This window comes from Juglans microcarpa x Juglans regia, chromosome 7D, assembly GCF_004785595.1.
Source record: "Juglans microcarpa x Juglans regia isolate MS1-56 chromosome 7D, Jm3101_v1.0, whole genome shotgun sequence".
Lineage (NCBI taxonomy): Eukaryota > Viridiplantae > Streptophyta > Magnoliopsida > Fagales > Juglandaceae > Juglans > Juglans microcarpa x Juglans regia.
The window spans coordinates 21,935,786-21,954,233 of NC_054606.1; the positions used below are offsets into that span (position 1 = coordinate 21,935,786).

At 35.9% G+C, this 18,448-nt stretch overlaps 2 protein-coding genes across 7 annotated transcripts; both read right to left on the reverse strand.

Moving 5' to 3' along the window:
• Positions 1 to 596: 596 nt before the first annotated feature.
• On the reverse strand, positions 597 to 9,364 carry LOC121238831 (Holliday junction resolvase MOC1, chloroplastic-like). 6 transcript variants are annotated; one of them, XM_041135878.1, is made up of 6 exons: positions 8,846 to 9,363; positions 7,737 to 7,842; positions 4,064 to 4,116; positions 2,752 to 2,807; positions 1,790 to 1,884; positions 597 to 993 (listed from the first exon to the last, which is right to left on the reverse strand). In XM_041135878.1, exons 1-6 carry the CDS (start codon positions 9,269 to 9,271, stop codon positions 887 to 889), a joined length of 843 nt encoding a protein of 280 aa, XP_040991812.1. In that variant the 5' UTR covers positions 9,272 to 9,363; the 3' UTR covers positions 597 to 886. The 6 variants fall into 6 exon arrangements, 5 of the variants coding, with proteins under 5 accessions (XP_040991812.1, XP_040991811.1, XP_040991814.1 ...); XM_041135877.1 differs by having other exon boundaries at positions 1,790 to 1,862; positions 2,752 to 2,883; positions 8,846 to 9,362; XM_041135880.1 differs by lacking the exon at positions 1,790 to 1,884 and having other exon boundaries at positions 2,752 to 2,883; positions 8,846 to 9,362.
• A 4,466-nt stretch (positions 9,365 to 13,830) lies between these two features.
• On the reverse strand, positions 13,831 to 17,643 carry LOC121238829 (F-box protein At2g32560-like). The gene is made up of 5 exons (XM_041135876.1): positions 15,970 to 17,643; positions 15,789 to 15,868; positions 15,422 to 15,600; positions 14,943 to 15,017; positions 13,831 to 14,378 (listed from the first exon to the last, which is right to left on the reverse strand). Exons 1-5 carry the CDS (start codon positions 16,639 to 16,641, stop codon positions 14,191 to 14,193), a joined length of 1,194 nt encoding a protein of 397 aa, XP_040991810.1. The 5' UTR covers positions 16,642 to 17,643; the 3' UTR covers positions 13,831 to 14,190.
• Positions 17,644 to 18,448: the final 805 nt, after the last annotated feature.

Genomic DNA, 18,448 nt, shown 5'->3' on the forward strand with positions numbered 1-18,448 from the left:
GTCTTCTATCGTGGCTAACGAATGCTTAGAACCTGTTTGGGATTGAGTTTGAAAGCTTAAAAAGTGTTTTTAACTGTTTAAAATCTCTTTTAAAGAAAAAAGGATATTTCTGGTAAATTTATAAAAAGTGTTTTAATCACCTAAAACAGCTGAAAATCTACTTTTTTTAAAACGCACCAAATTGAAGCTTTTATTGAAAAGCTCCTGCAGATAACTGTATATTTTAAAAAATTAATGTAACTAACTTTAAAAGTGCTTTAGATACATGTTTATCAAACAGTAATTAGCTTTTGAAGTATAGAGCTTATTATTTAAGTTATAAACTACAAGTCTTAAAGCTATAAGTTATATTTTCCATCACAATCCCAAACATGCACTTAGTCCTCAGGTCTAAAGCCAGACTTCTTAACCTCTCACAACATTCCATCGTCTTTAATACCATTACAAGAGAGACGGAAAGAGCTTAGAGTGGATACAGCTCAGATCCTTAGTGATTGTTTTTTGTTTTCGATGCTTATCTCAACTGCAAATCAAAATTTTGTACATAAGATAAACTGAAAAGAGCAATTATATGGCGAGAAGGAACAGCCTTTCTCCAAAAGGAGAGACTTTAGTCGTTGGAATAGATAATATTCTTTCGATGACTCGAATATGCAACCTTACAATGGGATGTACATGCTGGAACTTCAATCCCATGAAAATAGTGCAGAGTGAGTGAACAAAATGGTTAATATGTCCTCTACCAGGTATCATGAATGTGCGAGAAACACCAAAGCTCTAACAGAAGAGTCTTTTGTGCTGCTCTGTTAGTGAGTCCACTTCTCATTCTATAAGCAGTCACAGCACATCTGGCACATCAACATCTAGATGTAGTTAACGAGAGATGCTAGGGCAACTTGCCATTGTTAGGCTCCAATTCTTTTGAAATGCATGACGAGTTTAGTTTCTTCAGGCCTTGGCCATAGGCAGCAATGAGTAGAGCCTCAGCCCTTCCTGCAAATTTTGGGAAATCAGTTGAAAACAGAAGTGGGAAAATAATCCAAGATGAGTTTGCATAAGAACAATTTTCATTAGCTCAGTTGATAGAAATAATCTTCTAACATTTTTCTCTTTCCAGAACAATGGGCATTTACTTATGAAGTCATTTGGTGCTACAGTACAATATAAGGCAAAATGTATTCTATTGACTGTAGGCTGATGTCCTAACCATTTAGCATAGACCATGAACAAAACAATGGATATGCATGCAAACTGCCGAACGAGCGTATTAGGTTCTTCAACATGCTGTCACTGAGGACTCGCAAGTGATCTCTCTTGCCATCATGGACAAGATGGTTACCGTTGGCTACACTAAATACACAAGGGAGTTGTGGCTTGGTAGTTTTGATTGACATCAAAGACAAAATTCCTTTTTCTTACTTTTCAACGTGGACTCTCCAAAAGGCTTGGGCAGTTCTGCTTGGCTAGACACAAACACAAGTTAAGCAAGCACAAAAGCTATTTACATAATTCTCTGCAACTAACTCCATGATACAACGGATTCCAGTACCTTTATCTATGATTATGCAAAGAAAAGTGAATTAAAAAAATAAAAAACATGATTTCAACAGTGAACCTCTTTTTTCTCTAAGAGCAGTAGACCATTGTGCAGATGAATGAATACAAGGCTTTCCAAAGAGCCCCAAAATACTAATTCCAAGACAATACACAGGTATGGCCAGAGTTCCATTCATTAAGCAATAATATGACAGAGAAAGCTTTTATTCAGTAACGGAGACAATATGACTACCATGATCCTTTTTTCTTTTCAGTAGAGGACTTAATGATGGAAATAATGTGGATGCAAGTCTCCGGCTATCATCCTGTTGAGTCAAAATCCACCATCTATATTGAGTGAAAGGAAGCTGATAATGTTATACTTAATACACAAATAAATATCACCGAATAATTTAAAACAAGTGATTGAAAGTAATATATAATGCAAGAAGAGTCCCTGAATTTTACATATACAGAGCACTAGCCTAGACTACTAACTGAAAAAACTGAAGGAAGCAGCAGGTAGTTGGTGCAGTCATCTTTTAGGGGGGTAACAGTCTGCTCTAATCTGTCAGCAGTAAGCAATGAGTTCATTGCAAGCCTGTAACTCAATCAATCTATGTTGTAAGAGGTGTAATTGCCATCTTTAATCAGTAAAGAAATAGTGAACCGCACCTATCTTGAATTCTTGATTGCGGTATAGACAGGTTACGTGCAGGAGCAAAAGTCAGTGTATGATGAAATACAACAATTCATACACAAATACACATATGTACATTGGGAACGCTTGAGGCTCCAACTTCACTTGGAGTTCAGTTTTGTTTTTCACTTTTAATTCCAAAAAAAGGAAAAAAAAAAAAACTCAGGTCAGATGTTTTTCTTTTTGTTTCAATTGTAAAATGGTCTATGATGGAAGAGCAAAAGCAGTGGTTCAAATGGCAGTATCCTCTCTGGTTTCTTGGCCAATTTGGTTTGCTTCATTCTAAACTGGAGAGACTATAACATACTAGTGTTCTCTTGAGTGTAAAGCAAATACACAATTTCAGAGAAAAACTGAAGGCATAACAAAAAAGCAAATAAAAATAAAGATTCAGGCGGTCTATAATGATTACCACATTCCACAATGATGAATGAGCCAACTTTTTAAAGAGGGGCGTACTCGCATTAGATAAGGATGAAAAAGGCCCGAGCTAGTGTGTAAAGCTAGGACCAAACCTTTGTAGACCTCCCTCCGGACAGTGCAAATTGTTTTTTCCATAGCATAGAAGGCACTGGAACAACAGAAAATCCTGAGGCAACTAAGATCCCAATCCAGAGCCCATACCCAAATCCTCCACTCCACCACCCCTTAGCTCAGAAAAGAAAATATTATAAGCATAAAGCATGAGAATTTGGTACAGATTGCTAAAATTAAATGCAGGCAAAATTAAAAAGAAGGTTCTAGAGAACAAAATTGGTAAAGCAGGAACAGATTGGAGAGTTAACAAAGTTGAAGCACTACCATTTGAAAATAAGAAAAATAAGGTCTTTTTGATTAAGACAAGTACTGGTTTCTTGAATATTAATTGCAAATCAATAAGATGTCTCCACTAAACAAACTCCATTTTGAAAGAAAAAACGTTGTTTAAAAAGTTGATTTGAAACGTATTAAGCGTGTAAAACTTTTGAAGCTTCTACATAAAAATGTTGTTTAAAAAACTGATTTGAAACGTATGCATGTAAAACTTTTGAAGCTTCTACATGACAGCTGATAAATATAGTTGCAGCATCAAAACTGCCAATATTTCCCACCCTCAGTTCCATCTAGAATTTTCAATAAAACAAAAATATATGAATCTTCTCCTAATCTGTATCAGTAAAGATCTGTCGGATCAGCATCTTCTGAGTAATGGCCTAATCAAATAAATCAATGATGCATGTTGTCTCATATGTTCTTTAGCAAAAGAGACACTTTGCCTTTTCATTTTTCTTCATTTTCCTCTTTCCCCCATTCAATTACAGTTTTGTCAGTGTCTTCCCTCTACACTTCAATTTCCAAAGTTCTATTTTTACTCCTCTTCCCTCCAAAAAGATAGAAAATCATACTTGAATCATCTGTTGCACAAGGAGTGAAGTTTCTATTCACAATTTGATAGAGTACAACAAAACACAACGAGATATACTGTGAGGTGAATCATTTTCCTCCCGACTTTTGTAAGAAATAACATGAATAAGTACGAACAAATAAATTGGAGACAGTCCACAACGACAAGAAACGTAGGATTCTTAGGGTATTCCACCATGTAGAATTCTTAAATTACCTCAGTTACTTCAAAAAGTAAAAAAGTTGAGTTTTTCGACATTAGCATCTATAATTTTCAAAAATCTTGAAATTTTATTAATCACTTGCACTTCTATTAACAAAATTTATAATCACCTGTATCAATGGAAGTGGCAGTGGCGACTAAAAAATTACAAGTGATTAAAGGTATAAGACAGCACTGGGAAAAGTGAAAAAATATCTTCTAATGATAAGGACAAGGAAAACCTGTTTTCCATCCTGTGGAAAAGGGATTGATTGTTCTATATATGCCGTAGTTCCTGAAAATGAGCCAGTCAGTTTATTAGACAGATGCTTGAGCTTTCAAAGAACTACAGCACCCATAAAAGTATGATTTCAAGAAGATTGTTCCAATAACAAATCAATGATAACAAGACATCTACCAGCCATATGTTTGCACTTCACAGAAAGATCCTAAATGAAACAACAGGAAAGAGATAAGCATATATGCATGTTGTGTATTTTCTATAAGTTGTAGTTTATCTTTCCTTTATGATTTCCCAAAAGATCTGAAAAGCTGACTAACTGCCAAGACTTAAGGCCTGGTTTGTTTTCACATATGAGATGAGATGAGTTGATTTGAGATCAAAGTTGAATGTTGAATAAAATGTTATTAGAATATACTTTTTTAATATTATTTTTGTTTTGGGATTTGAAAAAGTTGAATTGTTTATTTTATTTTGTGTGAGAATTTGAAAAATTTTAATGATTAAATGAGATGAGATGAGTTGAAAATACTTGTGAAAACAAACGAGGCCTTAGGGTTGGTTTGGTTTCACAAACCTTTCAAACCATCTCATTTCATCTCAACATCCAAACACCATTTAAACACAAACATTTTTTAATTTCAACTTTTCAACTTTTTCATTTGATCATTAGCTAATCATTACAATTTTTCCAGACTTCCAAACAAAACACAAAAAATAATTCAACTTTTTCAAATCTCAAAACAAAATTATATTAAAAAAATTATATTTTAACCCTCTTTTAAATTTATAATTTTTTTATTCAACTTTTTCTCTCTCCTTTCTCAAAACCCCATAAAAATCTTAACTTAAACCATTCACTACAATTCACAAATTATCTCAAAACTATTCATAGATTTCCATCTTATTTGTGTAACCAAACAAGAACATAGACCTTGTTTGGGTAATGAGATGAGATGAAAATTCTCAAAACTTCTCACAATTTTCTTCCCAAACATCACTCAAACACAAAACACTTTTCAATTTCAAATATTCAACTTTTTTATCTAATCATTACAACTTTTACAAGCTTCAAAACAAAACATAAAAATTAATAACTTTTTCAAACTTCAAAACAAAAATTATGTAAAAAAAATTATATTCATACAATTTTTTAACTTTATAATATTTTTATTCAACATTTTCTCTCTCCTTTCCCAAAACCCAATAAAACATCTTAACTCAAACCATTTCACTACTATTCACAAAGTTCTGAAACACTCTAAGGCTGCATTTGGATGCTGAGGTTATCTCAGATGATATGAGTTGGTATGTGAATAGTAGTATTTTGTGGGTCCCATTGAGATGTGTTTGAATGTAAATAGATTGAGATATGTGTTTAATTGATGAAGTAGGTTGAGATAAGTTTTAAACTTTTTATGGAAAGTTGAAAAAGTAGTGGGTTCCATCAATAATTGGTTTGAGATGGGTTGAGGTGATTTCATCTTCCAAAAACAGCCTAAGTGTCCAAACGAGCCCTTCAAGCTAAAAATATCGAGAGATCAAGTTCGTGTTTCATGCATTCCTATAGATATCATGCATATAAAATAGTAACAATTGATCAGATGTGACAAAAGTGAGGTTTTTGAAAGTGTAGAACGATGGAGTAGAGAGTAGCAAATAGAATAGAAATTCGGGATACAAAAATGATCACTCTTGCCCCTGTTTTTACAAAATCTTACCCAAGTTTCACATCTAAGTTTTTCTAAAATAAAGGGAACTCATTTACCTCAATAAAGCATCGATATTTCCCCAAAAAGGAAGAATTAACACCTTTCCTCTCGGCTAAGCCAGACCGCCAAGAGTATGTTAACCCAGAAAACCAAAAAAGGAAGGCTTGAAAAGTAATGTAAACTAGTCGCAGTCTTGCAGACTCAGGCGATGTGCAGGAATAGTTAAAGTTATATAATGGAGAAGCAGCTGTCCAACAATTCCTCAGATCTCACAAACCAAAAGCTTCTTTTGATCGTTAAAAATGGTGATAGTAGCTGTCCAAATATAATTTTTTTATAATCTCCTATATATCTTTGGTAATTTTTTTTTTCTGAGCATGTGTTCGATAATTAAAAACAAAGAAAGTAGTGGGATGCAAAGAACAATACCGAACCAAGAAAGCTATAATTAGGTAGAACGGTTCATGTTTAAATGAAAAAGAGAACCAGCCAGGTCATGGTTCTCACAATCTGCACACACATTTAAGACAACTACTTAAACAAATAAGTACTTAGGCTTCCAAAATTTGTGAGCTGAAAGAAGATGAAGTGGCTTTATAGGAGCAAAGCTCCATGCTTCCAAATTATATATTGTAATAGGTTTATTGGCATGTTAATGCTAGTCCACTTGTAGTAACATTTTTTTTTTATAAGTAAGAAACTTTATTGATGGAACGAAACTAGGCACAGCTCATGTACACAGGAAGTATACAAAAGAGACACCTAATTACATTCTAGAAAGTTGAAAAGAAAGCAAGAACTCAAGGGCATTCCCTCCCTTTAATACAATAGCAGCAAACCATTGGACTAAAGAAAATACAAAAAAAATCCATAATTCCCCCACAGTTCTCTCCTTGTTGTTGAAGCACCTCTCATTGCGCTCCACCCAAACATGCCACAATAGACACAAAGGAACCATCCTCCACGTCGCTGCTAGTTGGGGGCAATGATGCTTCCTATTCCAACATGCTAAGAGATCCACCACACTCTTGGGCATGACCCAAGACAACCCAGCTCAGCTGAAAATACCCGCCCATAATTCCCTTGCCACCTCACAATGCAAAAAAAGATACTCAATCGATTCGCCATTACTTTTACACATGTAGCACCACTGCATCACAATCACACCATGTTTCCTTAAATTATCTACCGTCAAAATCTTTCCTAATGTTGCAGTCCAAGTAAAAAATGCAACTCTAGGGGGTACAGGGACTCTCCAAATACCCTTCCAAGGAAACCAAATGGGCTGGTGTGCTGCCAGCACCTTATAGAAAGATTTAACTGAGAATTTTCTGCTCCCCAAGTGTTTCCACAACATGCTATCTCGCCCATTTCCACCTATCTTCTTGGAATAAAAAAAAGCTGTAAAAACTCGCTATTTCATCCACCTCCCAATCCTGCGCGTTTCTGGATAAGATCATATTCCAATGTACATTACCGTTAGCTCGACTCATTACATCCGAAACAGCGGCTTGCTAATTTGCCGCCAATCTGAATACTCCAGGAAAAACAGAAAATAAGGCTCTCTCACCACACCATACATCGAACCAAAAGCTGATTATTGTACCCTCTCCCACCTCAAAAACAGTATGTTTTACGAACACCTTCCACCCTTTTCTAATAAATTTCCAGAGGCTCACCCCATAGTTACCACTACCCTCCTAGGAACACCAACCCCCCCCCAATCACAACCATACTTCCTATCAATAACCAATCTCCACACTTGTACTAACATATTTCAAGAATAGAAGAAAGCAACCAGATGTTCCAGCCTTTAAGGCTATATTAATCTACCATAAATCATGAATAGAGGATAGAGCATTTAGATAATAGAGCAGTTTCAAAATGTTTTCACAACATACACAAATACACAGGTGCATGTGAGTGCACGCACAAACAGAGTAAAGAAAAAAATGATGATACCACTAGGAGCATCAAGACTGCGAAGCAACTGAACAATAGACTTGGCATCTAAACGTCGTCGAACTCTTTTCCCAACCAGTACTTGCAAGTGCGGAGAATCAAATACCTGTAGCATGGGACCAATTATGATGATATAATCAGAGAAGTATATTTTTAAAGTTTGAGAAGCTTCTTGTCCATTAGGCCCCTAGAACTTGTTAGGATGAGTAGACTTATGGAAACAGATAAAGCAGCAAGTAATAAAACCCCAAGATTAAATGCAATCATCTAATGAGTGTAGAGAATTCCAAAGGCTTTAAGCCAATCATCCAATGATTTTAGGAATAAAGACTAAGCATAATATGGCTAATCTAAATATAATCAAAATCACATTATTGCAGTTTTGCCGCTAGTCTCCATGATGCTGGGTTGCATTTTGCACCAAATGCTAGGCCGATTTCTTCTTAAAAACTTAAAAGGTTGGCCCTAAGGTCTTTTATTTTTAGAAATAATGTAATCTCCTTAAAAAGAGAGCGCAAGTTTACGTAAAAAAAAAACCAGAGAGAGTGCAACTGTAGCACACTACATAACATACATTATGAAATAAAAAATGGATGTATAAAGGTCTTTCCCTGTAAGTTCTTTAAAAGTCAATAAGTACATATATATATATATATATGTTGTGCATATATATACATACATATATAATCGTAACATGTAGTGTGTCTCGACTCTCCTTCAAGCTTTTCCTACTTCTCTGTTATTTTCTTCTTTCTACACATGACTTCTCTTTTTTCCCTTGAATTCCTTTTAACAATTTTTTAAACGCCGAACATATTATGTTTTTAATTGTTATGATACCGGTTATGACTTTTCAGTTCCGCAACTGCACCATAACAACATGCGTCGTCTACCTAATGCCCTTTTAAAATTTAAGCATACATTTTCAAAAAAGAACTCCATTGAGGATCAACCTGCCATATTAAACATTATGCGTAATATACCATATCCACCTCGTAAAGATAAAAGATATTGACTGACTTACCTAAAATGTATCACATATTACAAGTAAATGGAAGAAACATATTCTTCAAGAAAAAGTGCAAATTGAAGCGAACCCATTTACTTGCCTGGGCAGAAGAACCGGACTCGACGCTTTTCAAGAGCGCCAATGCACCATGAATGTCCGGGTCGATACCAAGAACCCAATCTGAAGCCACATGGGTCCAACTGCCATTGAAAGGGTTGGAAATATTGGGGAAAGGGCAGGTGAGGGAATCCAACCAGTTCTCCTTAAGTTGGGCATCGGAGAACTTAACGGCCCTACCCGCAACACCGTTACTTGAAAGAGTGTTCCTTGATTTTCTTGGGGTAAGAATTGGAGGTTGGGTTAGAAGGTTTTGGGCTTGGTCTGAGTTTAATGGAGATAGCGAAGATGTACAGAAAAAGGCTCTGAGCTTGAAAGAGGAGAAGCTTTGTTTGAGTTTGGAGGAGGGTGAGTTCATGTAATAGGGTTGGTTCAGTTGCTGCCATTGTCTCATTTGGAGGGCTTCCATGCCATCAAAAGCACACTCGACACAGAAACAGTTCAAACGAAATGGCAGACACTAGGCGGGGGATGTAATTTGTCCGAAATCTTATATTTATTTCATTTTGTGGAGTTTTCTTTCTTAAGTTTTAGAAAAGGGAAATGCTACTTAACCGATAAAATGACTGATTGTGATTTTTTTTTATTTAATGGTTAAAAAAATTATTATTAGTGAATTGGAGTTTTTTTTTTTTTTAAAAAAATTGCTTAAATATATTTAAAAAATAGTTAAAAGAAAAAAAAAATGTATTTATACTTATCAATACAATGCAGTAGCATCATTTTCAATTCCTAACATTGTCCTTCAGAAAAAAGGCATTTTGAGGTTCAATTACTTCAACATGAAAGATATATTTTCTATATTGTTCACATAATAAAATATGATTTATAAAATAATTTTAAAATTAGTTTTTACGTATTAATTTTTGTTATATTAAGAATATCGAGTTTATCTTCCACACTAATTTACAAATATTACTTTTCATTCCATACATTATCAAAGATGTGGAAATTTTTTTAATCTATAAATTAAGAGAGAAATTATGGATAAATAAAATATGATAGCCAAAGTATGAAATATGAGTTTATATCTATGCTGATGACAAAATTCACAATGAATAACAATATGTCTAGAGTATTTCCCATCACGGAAGAGAATATATATTGATTTGTCTTGACAATTTTGAGCTTTATGAGTTGTGGATGGATTTAAACTTAACTGAGATTTGCCATTCAAATCCTAGATATAGTTCGTTGATGGCTTTTTGAACAAGAAAACTGCTATATATGCAAACAGATTATATAAAAGCAGACTCACAAATTGACGTGGTTTTATAGAATTCTTTAGATCTATTTTACAATTTGACATATCACATCACACTAGGTTAATTTGTAGAGTTTATATTTGTATAATCTCTTTATATACTGTACATGAATGTTTGATCTTCTCGCCTAGCTTGCTTGCTGCTGCTGCCTGCAATGGAATGTCACGAGCCAACATAAAGGGCTGGACTAACTGTTCTACGAGCACTGTTCAAAATATTCATGGTTTTACCAAAATCCAGCTCCGTGACTTGAAAATATTTGCCACATCAAGGTCGGGATGCTTAATTGATTCTCTTGGTTATTTTGCTCGCCATATATTGCTCAGAAGCAAGACAAAAAACATAGATGGCCTGGTATACTTCACAAGGCTAAGCACCATGCATGATTAGCGAGTGGCATATATGCTGTGAATATTTAACACACAAAAAGACAAACATTTGGTCATGGATGAATAGAAAAGCACCAAGATTAAGCATAATTTTATAGACTGCTGAAAGAAAAAAATAATCATGCATTTTCAATATACAAACAACTTTTATCCAACGATTGAAAGCTTGTGTATAGAAAGGGACATCAAACTCCCATGGATTATTCTTTTAGGTGTTTTTTTTTTTTACTGATTTAAAGCTTTGAATATTATCTTGTATGATGGCAACCAGCTCTTCATATATATATGGATGGCAGGCCAGGTTTCCCTCAAATTCAGGAGTAAAAAGCTCTGCACTCAATCCTCTTTCCAAGACACCCAATATACTTAAATCCACAGTTTCCCATCTCTTCTTCTATCCAATCATTAATGGAGAACCCAAATGGTTTTTACTATGTGAGTGCACCCACCAGCCCAAGTAGATGGAATCTGCGGGAGAACATGGACTTCTACAGCGTGCCAACTAGTCCTACAAGAGGTATTTCAAGCAATCATGCTCGCTTTGGATTTGAAACTGAGCCTCCATCTCCAAGAACATATGAAGATGCCAATTCCACTTTTGATGACTTTGAATTCGAAACTAGTTGCCGTTTCGATGCCAAGGACATGATCGTTATCCGGGATTTCGAGAAGTCAATATTTGATCATCAAGAGCAACAGAAGCAACAATTTAGACAGCGTGGGGATTCTCTTCCCAGTGCTAACATGGCGTTTGCTGATGAGCTGTTTTGTAATGGCAAGGTTCTCCCACTTACACCTCCTCTCAAACTTCCACCACGTCTTCAACATGGCAGCAAGAGTGGCAACCATAGCTCCACCTTTTCATCGTCTCCGAGTTCGGTTCTCAGGCTCCCGTTTTCTCCCCGGCGCATGTGGAACGATGACTTTGATCCATTCACGGTGGCATTAGATAATGTTAGGGAAGAAAAGAGAGGGAAAGCACAAGGAAAAAACTATAGACGGACTCGGTCGCTTTCCCCATTCAGGGCCCCAAGACCACAGATCAGGTCCAATGATTTAGTAGAAGACTTGAACAACCAAAATGACAATTACTGGGACCATCCAATAGCAGTGGATGAATCGAGTCCGAACCCAAATGGGTTGCAGGTGAAACAAGTTGAAGGAAGCCCAATAAAGCTGGCGGAGCCCAAGAGTTTGTCATTTGCGAGAAAGGTGAGACTTGTGAAAATAGGCAATGAGCTTCACAGCAAGACCGATTCTACCACATCTTCAGGGTCTGACACTGTGGAAGCAGGAGAGACTGCTAAACTTGAAAGTAGTGTTGGGTCTTCTTCTACAAGGGAAAGTAAGAGACAGAAAATCAAAAACTTCCTTTTTAGGAGTGCATCAATGAGCAAAGCAAGTGAAGGCAAAAAGAGAGAGCAAAATGCAGCAGCAGCATCTTGGAAGCTACTCTTTTTGAGGAAACTCAGCTTCAAGCCTGCTGGGTCAGACCAAGACAACGCAGGGGATAAAACGCTGGCTAAAGTTCCCAAGATGGCAGTGATACCATACAAGCCCAGGCTTCTTATGTGCATGGGTTTTGGGGCAAACTATGTGCAGTGAATGTGCAGGCAGACCAAGTGGCAGTAAGGTTTTAGAACATTAGTGCGAACCTTCGTGTGGGAAAAATATTATTATGTTGTGCTTTTATTATTATTCTTGTGGGAGCAAACTTGTGCCAATCGAGTGGGGTTTCACGTTGGAAATGTATTATGATTATGTAACAATGCAATTCACAGAAAGCTTAATTTCTATTTTGTAACCACTAACCAGAGACCCAAATTAATGTCTAATAGGCTGTGAAGTGGATACAATTATACAAGATTGGCATCCATGCGCTTAACATTTTCCATTATACAAACAGAACTAAGCTGTATGTGTGTGCATGTTTTGTTAGAACCGGATTAGTTCGATTATGAGTGTCCTATTTATAGCAGGAGAAGTGCTATATCCACGTATAGATCACATAAAAATAAAGTCATAAAGGCTTAATATGATACGTTAGATTTACTTTACAATAATAGTATATTTACAATCTAAAGTACCACATCAAGCAATGTCAGTCTGTGAATTTATTTTTGTGTAATCTCTTTGTGAGTAAAACATTTCTCTTATAGGAGTCACTAGCAAGTCAAACAGCAGTCTCTCATGAAGGGAAAGAGGAATTCTTCGATAGCTGCCATGATATAGTTTTAGGCCTATGGTAGGGATGTTGGACCCATTTCTACTATGTTTTAGATGTGATTCAAAATGTTTTCTATCATTTGACTCTAAAATTCCTCGGAACTTGTGCAATCCGAATTATGTATGTTATAGAAATTTGGTATTTTAATGAATGCCAACGCTGCTTCATGAGTAATGATACACCTATAATCTCTTAGCAATCCTTCTAACTACTAGCTTGACATCGGGATCACGACAGTAACACCAAGTCAGCAATTCTTTTTATAAAAACAAATTAATATCAGCTCATTTGAATACATCTCTTCATTTTTTCATGGGCAAGATAAAAATTTTACTAAAATTAAAAAGAAATAAAAACGACTAAAGGAGAAATGGCTACAAACGGCCATGCAGTCCCATATTTTCTTGGCACAAAACCTAGAGTTTATCACCACACGTGTATTTTTAATGAAATCCATTGATAAGTTGCAATGTAGTGTGCTGTTTAAATCTCCCATCCAACGGTTCTAATTCCAATAAAATTCAGACCTAAGCTTAAGTCTCTATTTTAATTTGGGTTGGCTTGATAGTTTTACAGCAAAACACATACGAATGTGTTTCCATGCGATTGAAATGAAACATAAACAAAATCAAGAAGAATAAAAAGGGCAAGATTACAAGATTTGGGCTTGCTATTTTTGCTTACACAAAACATTGTTCAGAAACCAATACAGAAAACACAAATGTATGAAAATTGAAGGGTTCTTTACCATTCTCTTTTTGTGATATTTCATCGTTATTCTGAAAGTCCTGACTTTGAGATTTTCCCACCATAGCCAAGAGCTTACTGCCTGTTCAGGCACTTTGATGTCACTATTTTTCAAGTTCTATCAATTGCTTGTGATATTTTGATATTTTCTTATCTCTCTGTCAAAAGATAATTAAATTAAAATCATCTATGTAGAAGAAACTTGTCTGAAAGGCGTGCATCTCTGACTTCTAAACTTCAGGGGAAAAAGAAAAAAAGGAGAAAGATGTCCATTTGATTGTCAATAAGACAGGCAAAAAATAGATAATCTGAAATCTGAAGAAATGGAATGGATGCCGTATGACTCCAAAGCTACCATTCTTCTAAGATAATCTCAACCAAAACCTGAAGAGATTTTACACTGATTACAACATATTGTTGGGGTAACTTTTGTACATTAATTTGGCATAAATGGGAGACCATTTTCATGGACTGGCACTACATGAAATCAAGCTGATATCTACCAGGAAAAAAAAAATTGTGGAAAAGAAAAAGGGGGAGGGGAATGAAAGGTAGTATGGTCTCCACATCTCCATGCAACTGAATAAGAAGCTGATTTTAAAATTTCAAAATCCATTACTTCACTTGATCCCAAAGAATAGTCTTCTATGTTCATAGCATGGTGATGTCTTCCAAGCCCCTTTTTTCCATACAATGCATGCTATTCCAAGACTTCAGCTGGCCAAAGTCGCTTCCATGTGGAAATCTCATTCTCATTCTTAAGCTTTCTGATTCCTCCATAAAACCCATCTGCCTCATTCCCCTCTTCCCTGTGGTCTTTCCTGTTGATAATTGTTCGTCTCCACCGCGAACCAGGGGTGTAATGGTTAAATTCCAGCACTACAGTATCTGTGGCAGAAATTGAAGGTTGTGATTATAGCATTGCAAACTGATTTGGCCTCGTTACATGTCAAAACATCACAGCAAACTGAGGCAATTGCGGTAAAAGAGATAAAAAGGACCTATGTAACTCCCCTAGCTTTTTTCTGAAATTTGCAGAGAATTTTAATGGCCATTTCAACACATAGCATAAATGAAGAAAGGTAATTTGCCAAAACTCTAGGGGTCTGTGAAAGTAAACTTCACATTTTTAGAGATGTCATTTCTTCTTGCAAGATGGTTATCATCTGAAACTCTACACAATTTTAACTCTCCTACCAACTTTCTCTGCTCACACTCTGTATTTTTTTTTCTCCCGAGATAGTTTTATGCAGGGGAAACATTTCATCTTCAAACACACTCTTCAGTCCAACTAGCATATGGAAATTACAGGAAAGCTTGGATTCTTACAAACAAAAGCTACAGTTTTCCCCCCTCCCCCTTTCTTTTCTTCACCCTTTTTCATTTATGTTGCAGCAAGTATTGGGGAGTATAAAGTTGTAGATGCAAGGAAAAACGATGAGATCAACTTACCACTATTCTGACAACGGCAGTAATTTTCATTCCCATCACATGATTCCAAGTGACCAACTACACCATACCACCAACCTGCGGTATACAAGGCATATCTTATTAAGTAGTGGACAATCTTCACAAATGATGTTGCTTATTAAAAATGGTTCACAAAATAGTATTAGAATAGAGTTTAGATAAGGGTATAAGCAAATCAATAAAAAAATAACTAAAATAATCTATTAATTGTGCACTGTTAAGGCTCTAACTGACAAGAAGTTGATTTCTATATCAAGCCGGTTTATCCTTTCTTCCTTGAAGTTTCTTCAAAAGACTTCCCTCTAATTCTAATCATCTCCCAGAAACCATAACAAAATAAATAAATGAAACAAAGAAAAGGAATCTATAAAAACACTCAAACAAGTAGCCACCAATGATTGCCGAGATAAAATTTACAAAAAGTAAGTATATCCATGTTCATTGCAAGGTATGGAACAAACCATAAGGGAACTCTTTGTTTCTTCTCCACTGAATCTCGATGTGATTGCCGGGGTGTAACTCATGTAGACTGTCAGAGATATGAAGATCATGGGGAGGAGTATCAACAGGTGGTGCTCTTAGCCTTTCCCACGGCACGCCATTTTCAGGAGCAGCTGCTCTTCTTCCATGAGGTGGGTACCTGCAATGGAAAAGTAAACCGCCCAGATCAAATAACCATATCTCCTAATTCCTGATTCAAAAAATACCTAATTTTTTCTTTGAAGCAAAAGCAACTGATTAAAGTATCCAGAGTAACGTAGGAAAAACGTAATAAAAAGGATAAAATCACCGAAAGTAATGTTCTAGGGAGGCTATTTGTCCGGTTACCTGGCTTGGAAGGTGTCTGTGCGGCAGTCATAGCTAACCTCAGCATCATAGCATGACAACATGAACCCAACATTGCCATTCTACAAAACAGCTTAATTGGTTAACAAAACCAATAAGCCAATATAAATTTCAAGCTCAAAGAAGCTTAACTATAGCCGAGTTATGTGAATATGGTAAGTACCTCGCGGTTGTAGACCTGAGCAGGGAACCGGAACCTGCCAGTCTCAAGAGCAAGATACCAAGCCATGATCGAATCCACGGGCAAAGAACTTCTTTGCTTGCCAGTATCATTGACCTTCGATCTAAACGATGAAAAAGGCCAACTAAGAGATAGAAGCCTCATGAGGCCCTTGTGCTTCCCTTGCTTTAGATTGTTCGAATCCCTTCTCAAAGCAATATACCATTGCCACTCCCTGTATGCAGCTGGACCGATAATACTATCCCATTTCCGTTTCATGTGCTTCTCCCATAGGTGGTCACTCAGACATCTTTCCCTCAAAGAACTACAAACAGCAGCCGTGCTACAAAGTGCAGCCGGAGGTAGCCTCTCAAGAATGCATTCCAAGGCCAATTCTGGCAAGTCTAACACCGACATCTCTTCAGTCTCCGCAACATTTTCCACCTTGGAGCTTAGACTCTTCTTTATCAGGGACATATTGTAGGGAACTAGAGGAAGATAACTACTAGGTAGAGTATTCTTTATCAACACAGATATGTGGAAGAGTGATAAGTCTTTCCAAAACCTGAGGGGCAACAATCTCATCTCATCCGCCCATGGTGGGAGCGGTTTGAGAGGGAGGGACTTTATAAAGAGGATGAAGGAGAAGCAAGTGATCAAGAAGTAAAGTAACATTAGTAAAGCGATGTCCTATTAAGGGTAAAAAACGGGTTGATCGTCAATGAATATGGCAATATCAAAGGAGGAACCAATCGACTTTAAAAGCAATGGTAAAATAAAGAGAAAACTGAATTCTCTTTCACTTCTTTCTCAACCACCTTAACAAACAAGCAAAGAATGATCTTCCTACCACTTTCAGCATATGGCTTTTTAGTGGCTGAACGAAAGCCCACAAACCTAACGGTGGGCCTCCCTGTCAAAGTTTAATCAGAAGGAAAGAGGAGCAGCTATAGAGACACCTCAAACGAACGAACTTTGGTGGAATGGAAAGTCCCCTTAGCCAATCCAATCTAGAAAACAAAAGAAGCTACGAGTTTCTTCTCCCTCTTTTTTGCTTTAAAAATGGCGCTCCAAGTAAGGAACCCAACCGTACAGACAAGCTCAACAGCTGTCATACAAAGATAGGGAGAAAGAGTTAATGGGGCTGTATTGGATGAACCAGGAAGGTAGTGAAGGTGGGGCACTCAGATCTGATATGGCCTTTTTATGACACTTGGGAAACTTTGAATCCCAAGAGAATGGTAGAGTTACAGTCTAGATACAAAGACCCGTATCTCCAAAATCTTTGAATTTCTACTGAAACAAACAAATTCTTCTTTTTTTAGAAATAATAAGGTGGAAACAGATCTGGCCTGGTATATGTTGGGATTTGAAGCACAATTAGGTACACCCCCGACACCTCAAGATCCGTATAAACTAATGGAAAAGACTCCAGAAGCAAAGACACAGGATCTCGAGGGAGTTGGTGGTGGTGATTGGTGAGCAGGAAGAGGAGATAAGAGGCTGATGAAGACGATGGTGGACGTGAAGTGTGGGGTCCCTCTCACCTCAGTCCAACAAATCCTCCTCCAGCCACAGACCTCTCTGCCCCTCTTTCTCTCTCTCTCTCTCTCTCTCTGGCGAAATAGCTAGCAGTGGTGGACAAAGAGATCGAGGGAGGGAAAACGAGACCGAACGTTTATTATGTTATTGAAATGGACCATGGTCGATTAGATCAGATTAGTTGAACATGCTGCTGGAGTGGATCTACGTGTGGACGCCAATAAGATTGTTTCCAGATTTTGGAGAATCCAATAGTCTCTTCACTTTTAATTCTCTTACAATTTTGGAAAAAATAACGTTGATCCATGCATATTATTAATTCAAGTAGAGATTTCCTTTTTTATCAAATAACATCTTAAGGTTAATTTGATTACATAAAATTAAATTATCTCATCTTATCTCATATAATCATTATAATTTTTTTAAATTTTTACATAAAATATAATAAACACTTCCGTTTTTTTAAATTTTAAAATAAAAATTATATTATAATAATATTTTATTTAACTTTCAACAAAATATCTCATCTCATTTAAAATCCGTAATCAAACGAACCTTAGAGCATTGGCATTAAACTCATCAACTTAGTGTCATTTTCAAATTTTGATGAATTTATATTTAAAATCACTGTATTAGATTCAACATGCATTAAAATCTTCAACTTTGAACTACAATTTATTTAAGTTCATCTCTAAATTTGAAGACTAACTAGTCACACTCTATAAATATTATTTTATTTACTTAAATTATTGTTTCTTAATTTTGAGCCACAATATATTTAAGTTGAAAAATAATAATTTAAGTATTAAATTAAATTATTAATTAATATATAGTTAGTGTAATTGTAAAATATGAAAAAATAAATAAATTAAAAATATTATTATTAAAAAATAATATTATATTATTATTTTAACTAATCTAATAATTAATTTAATGTGGA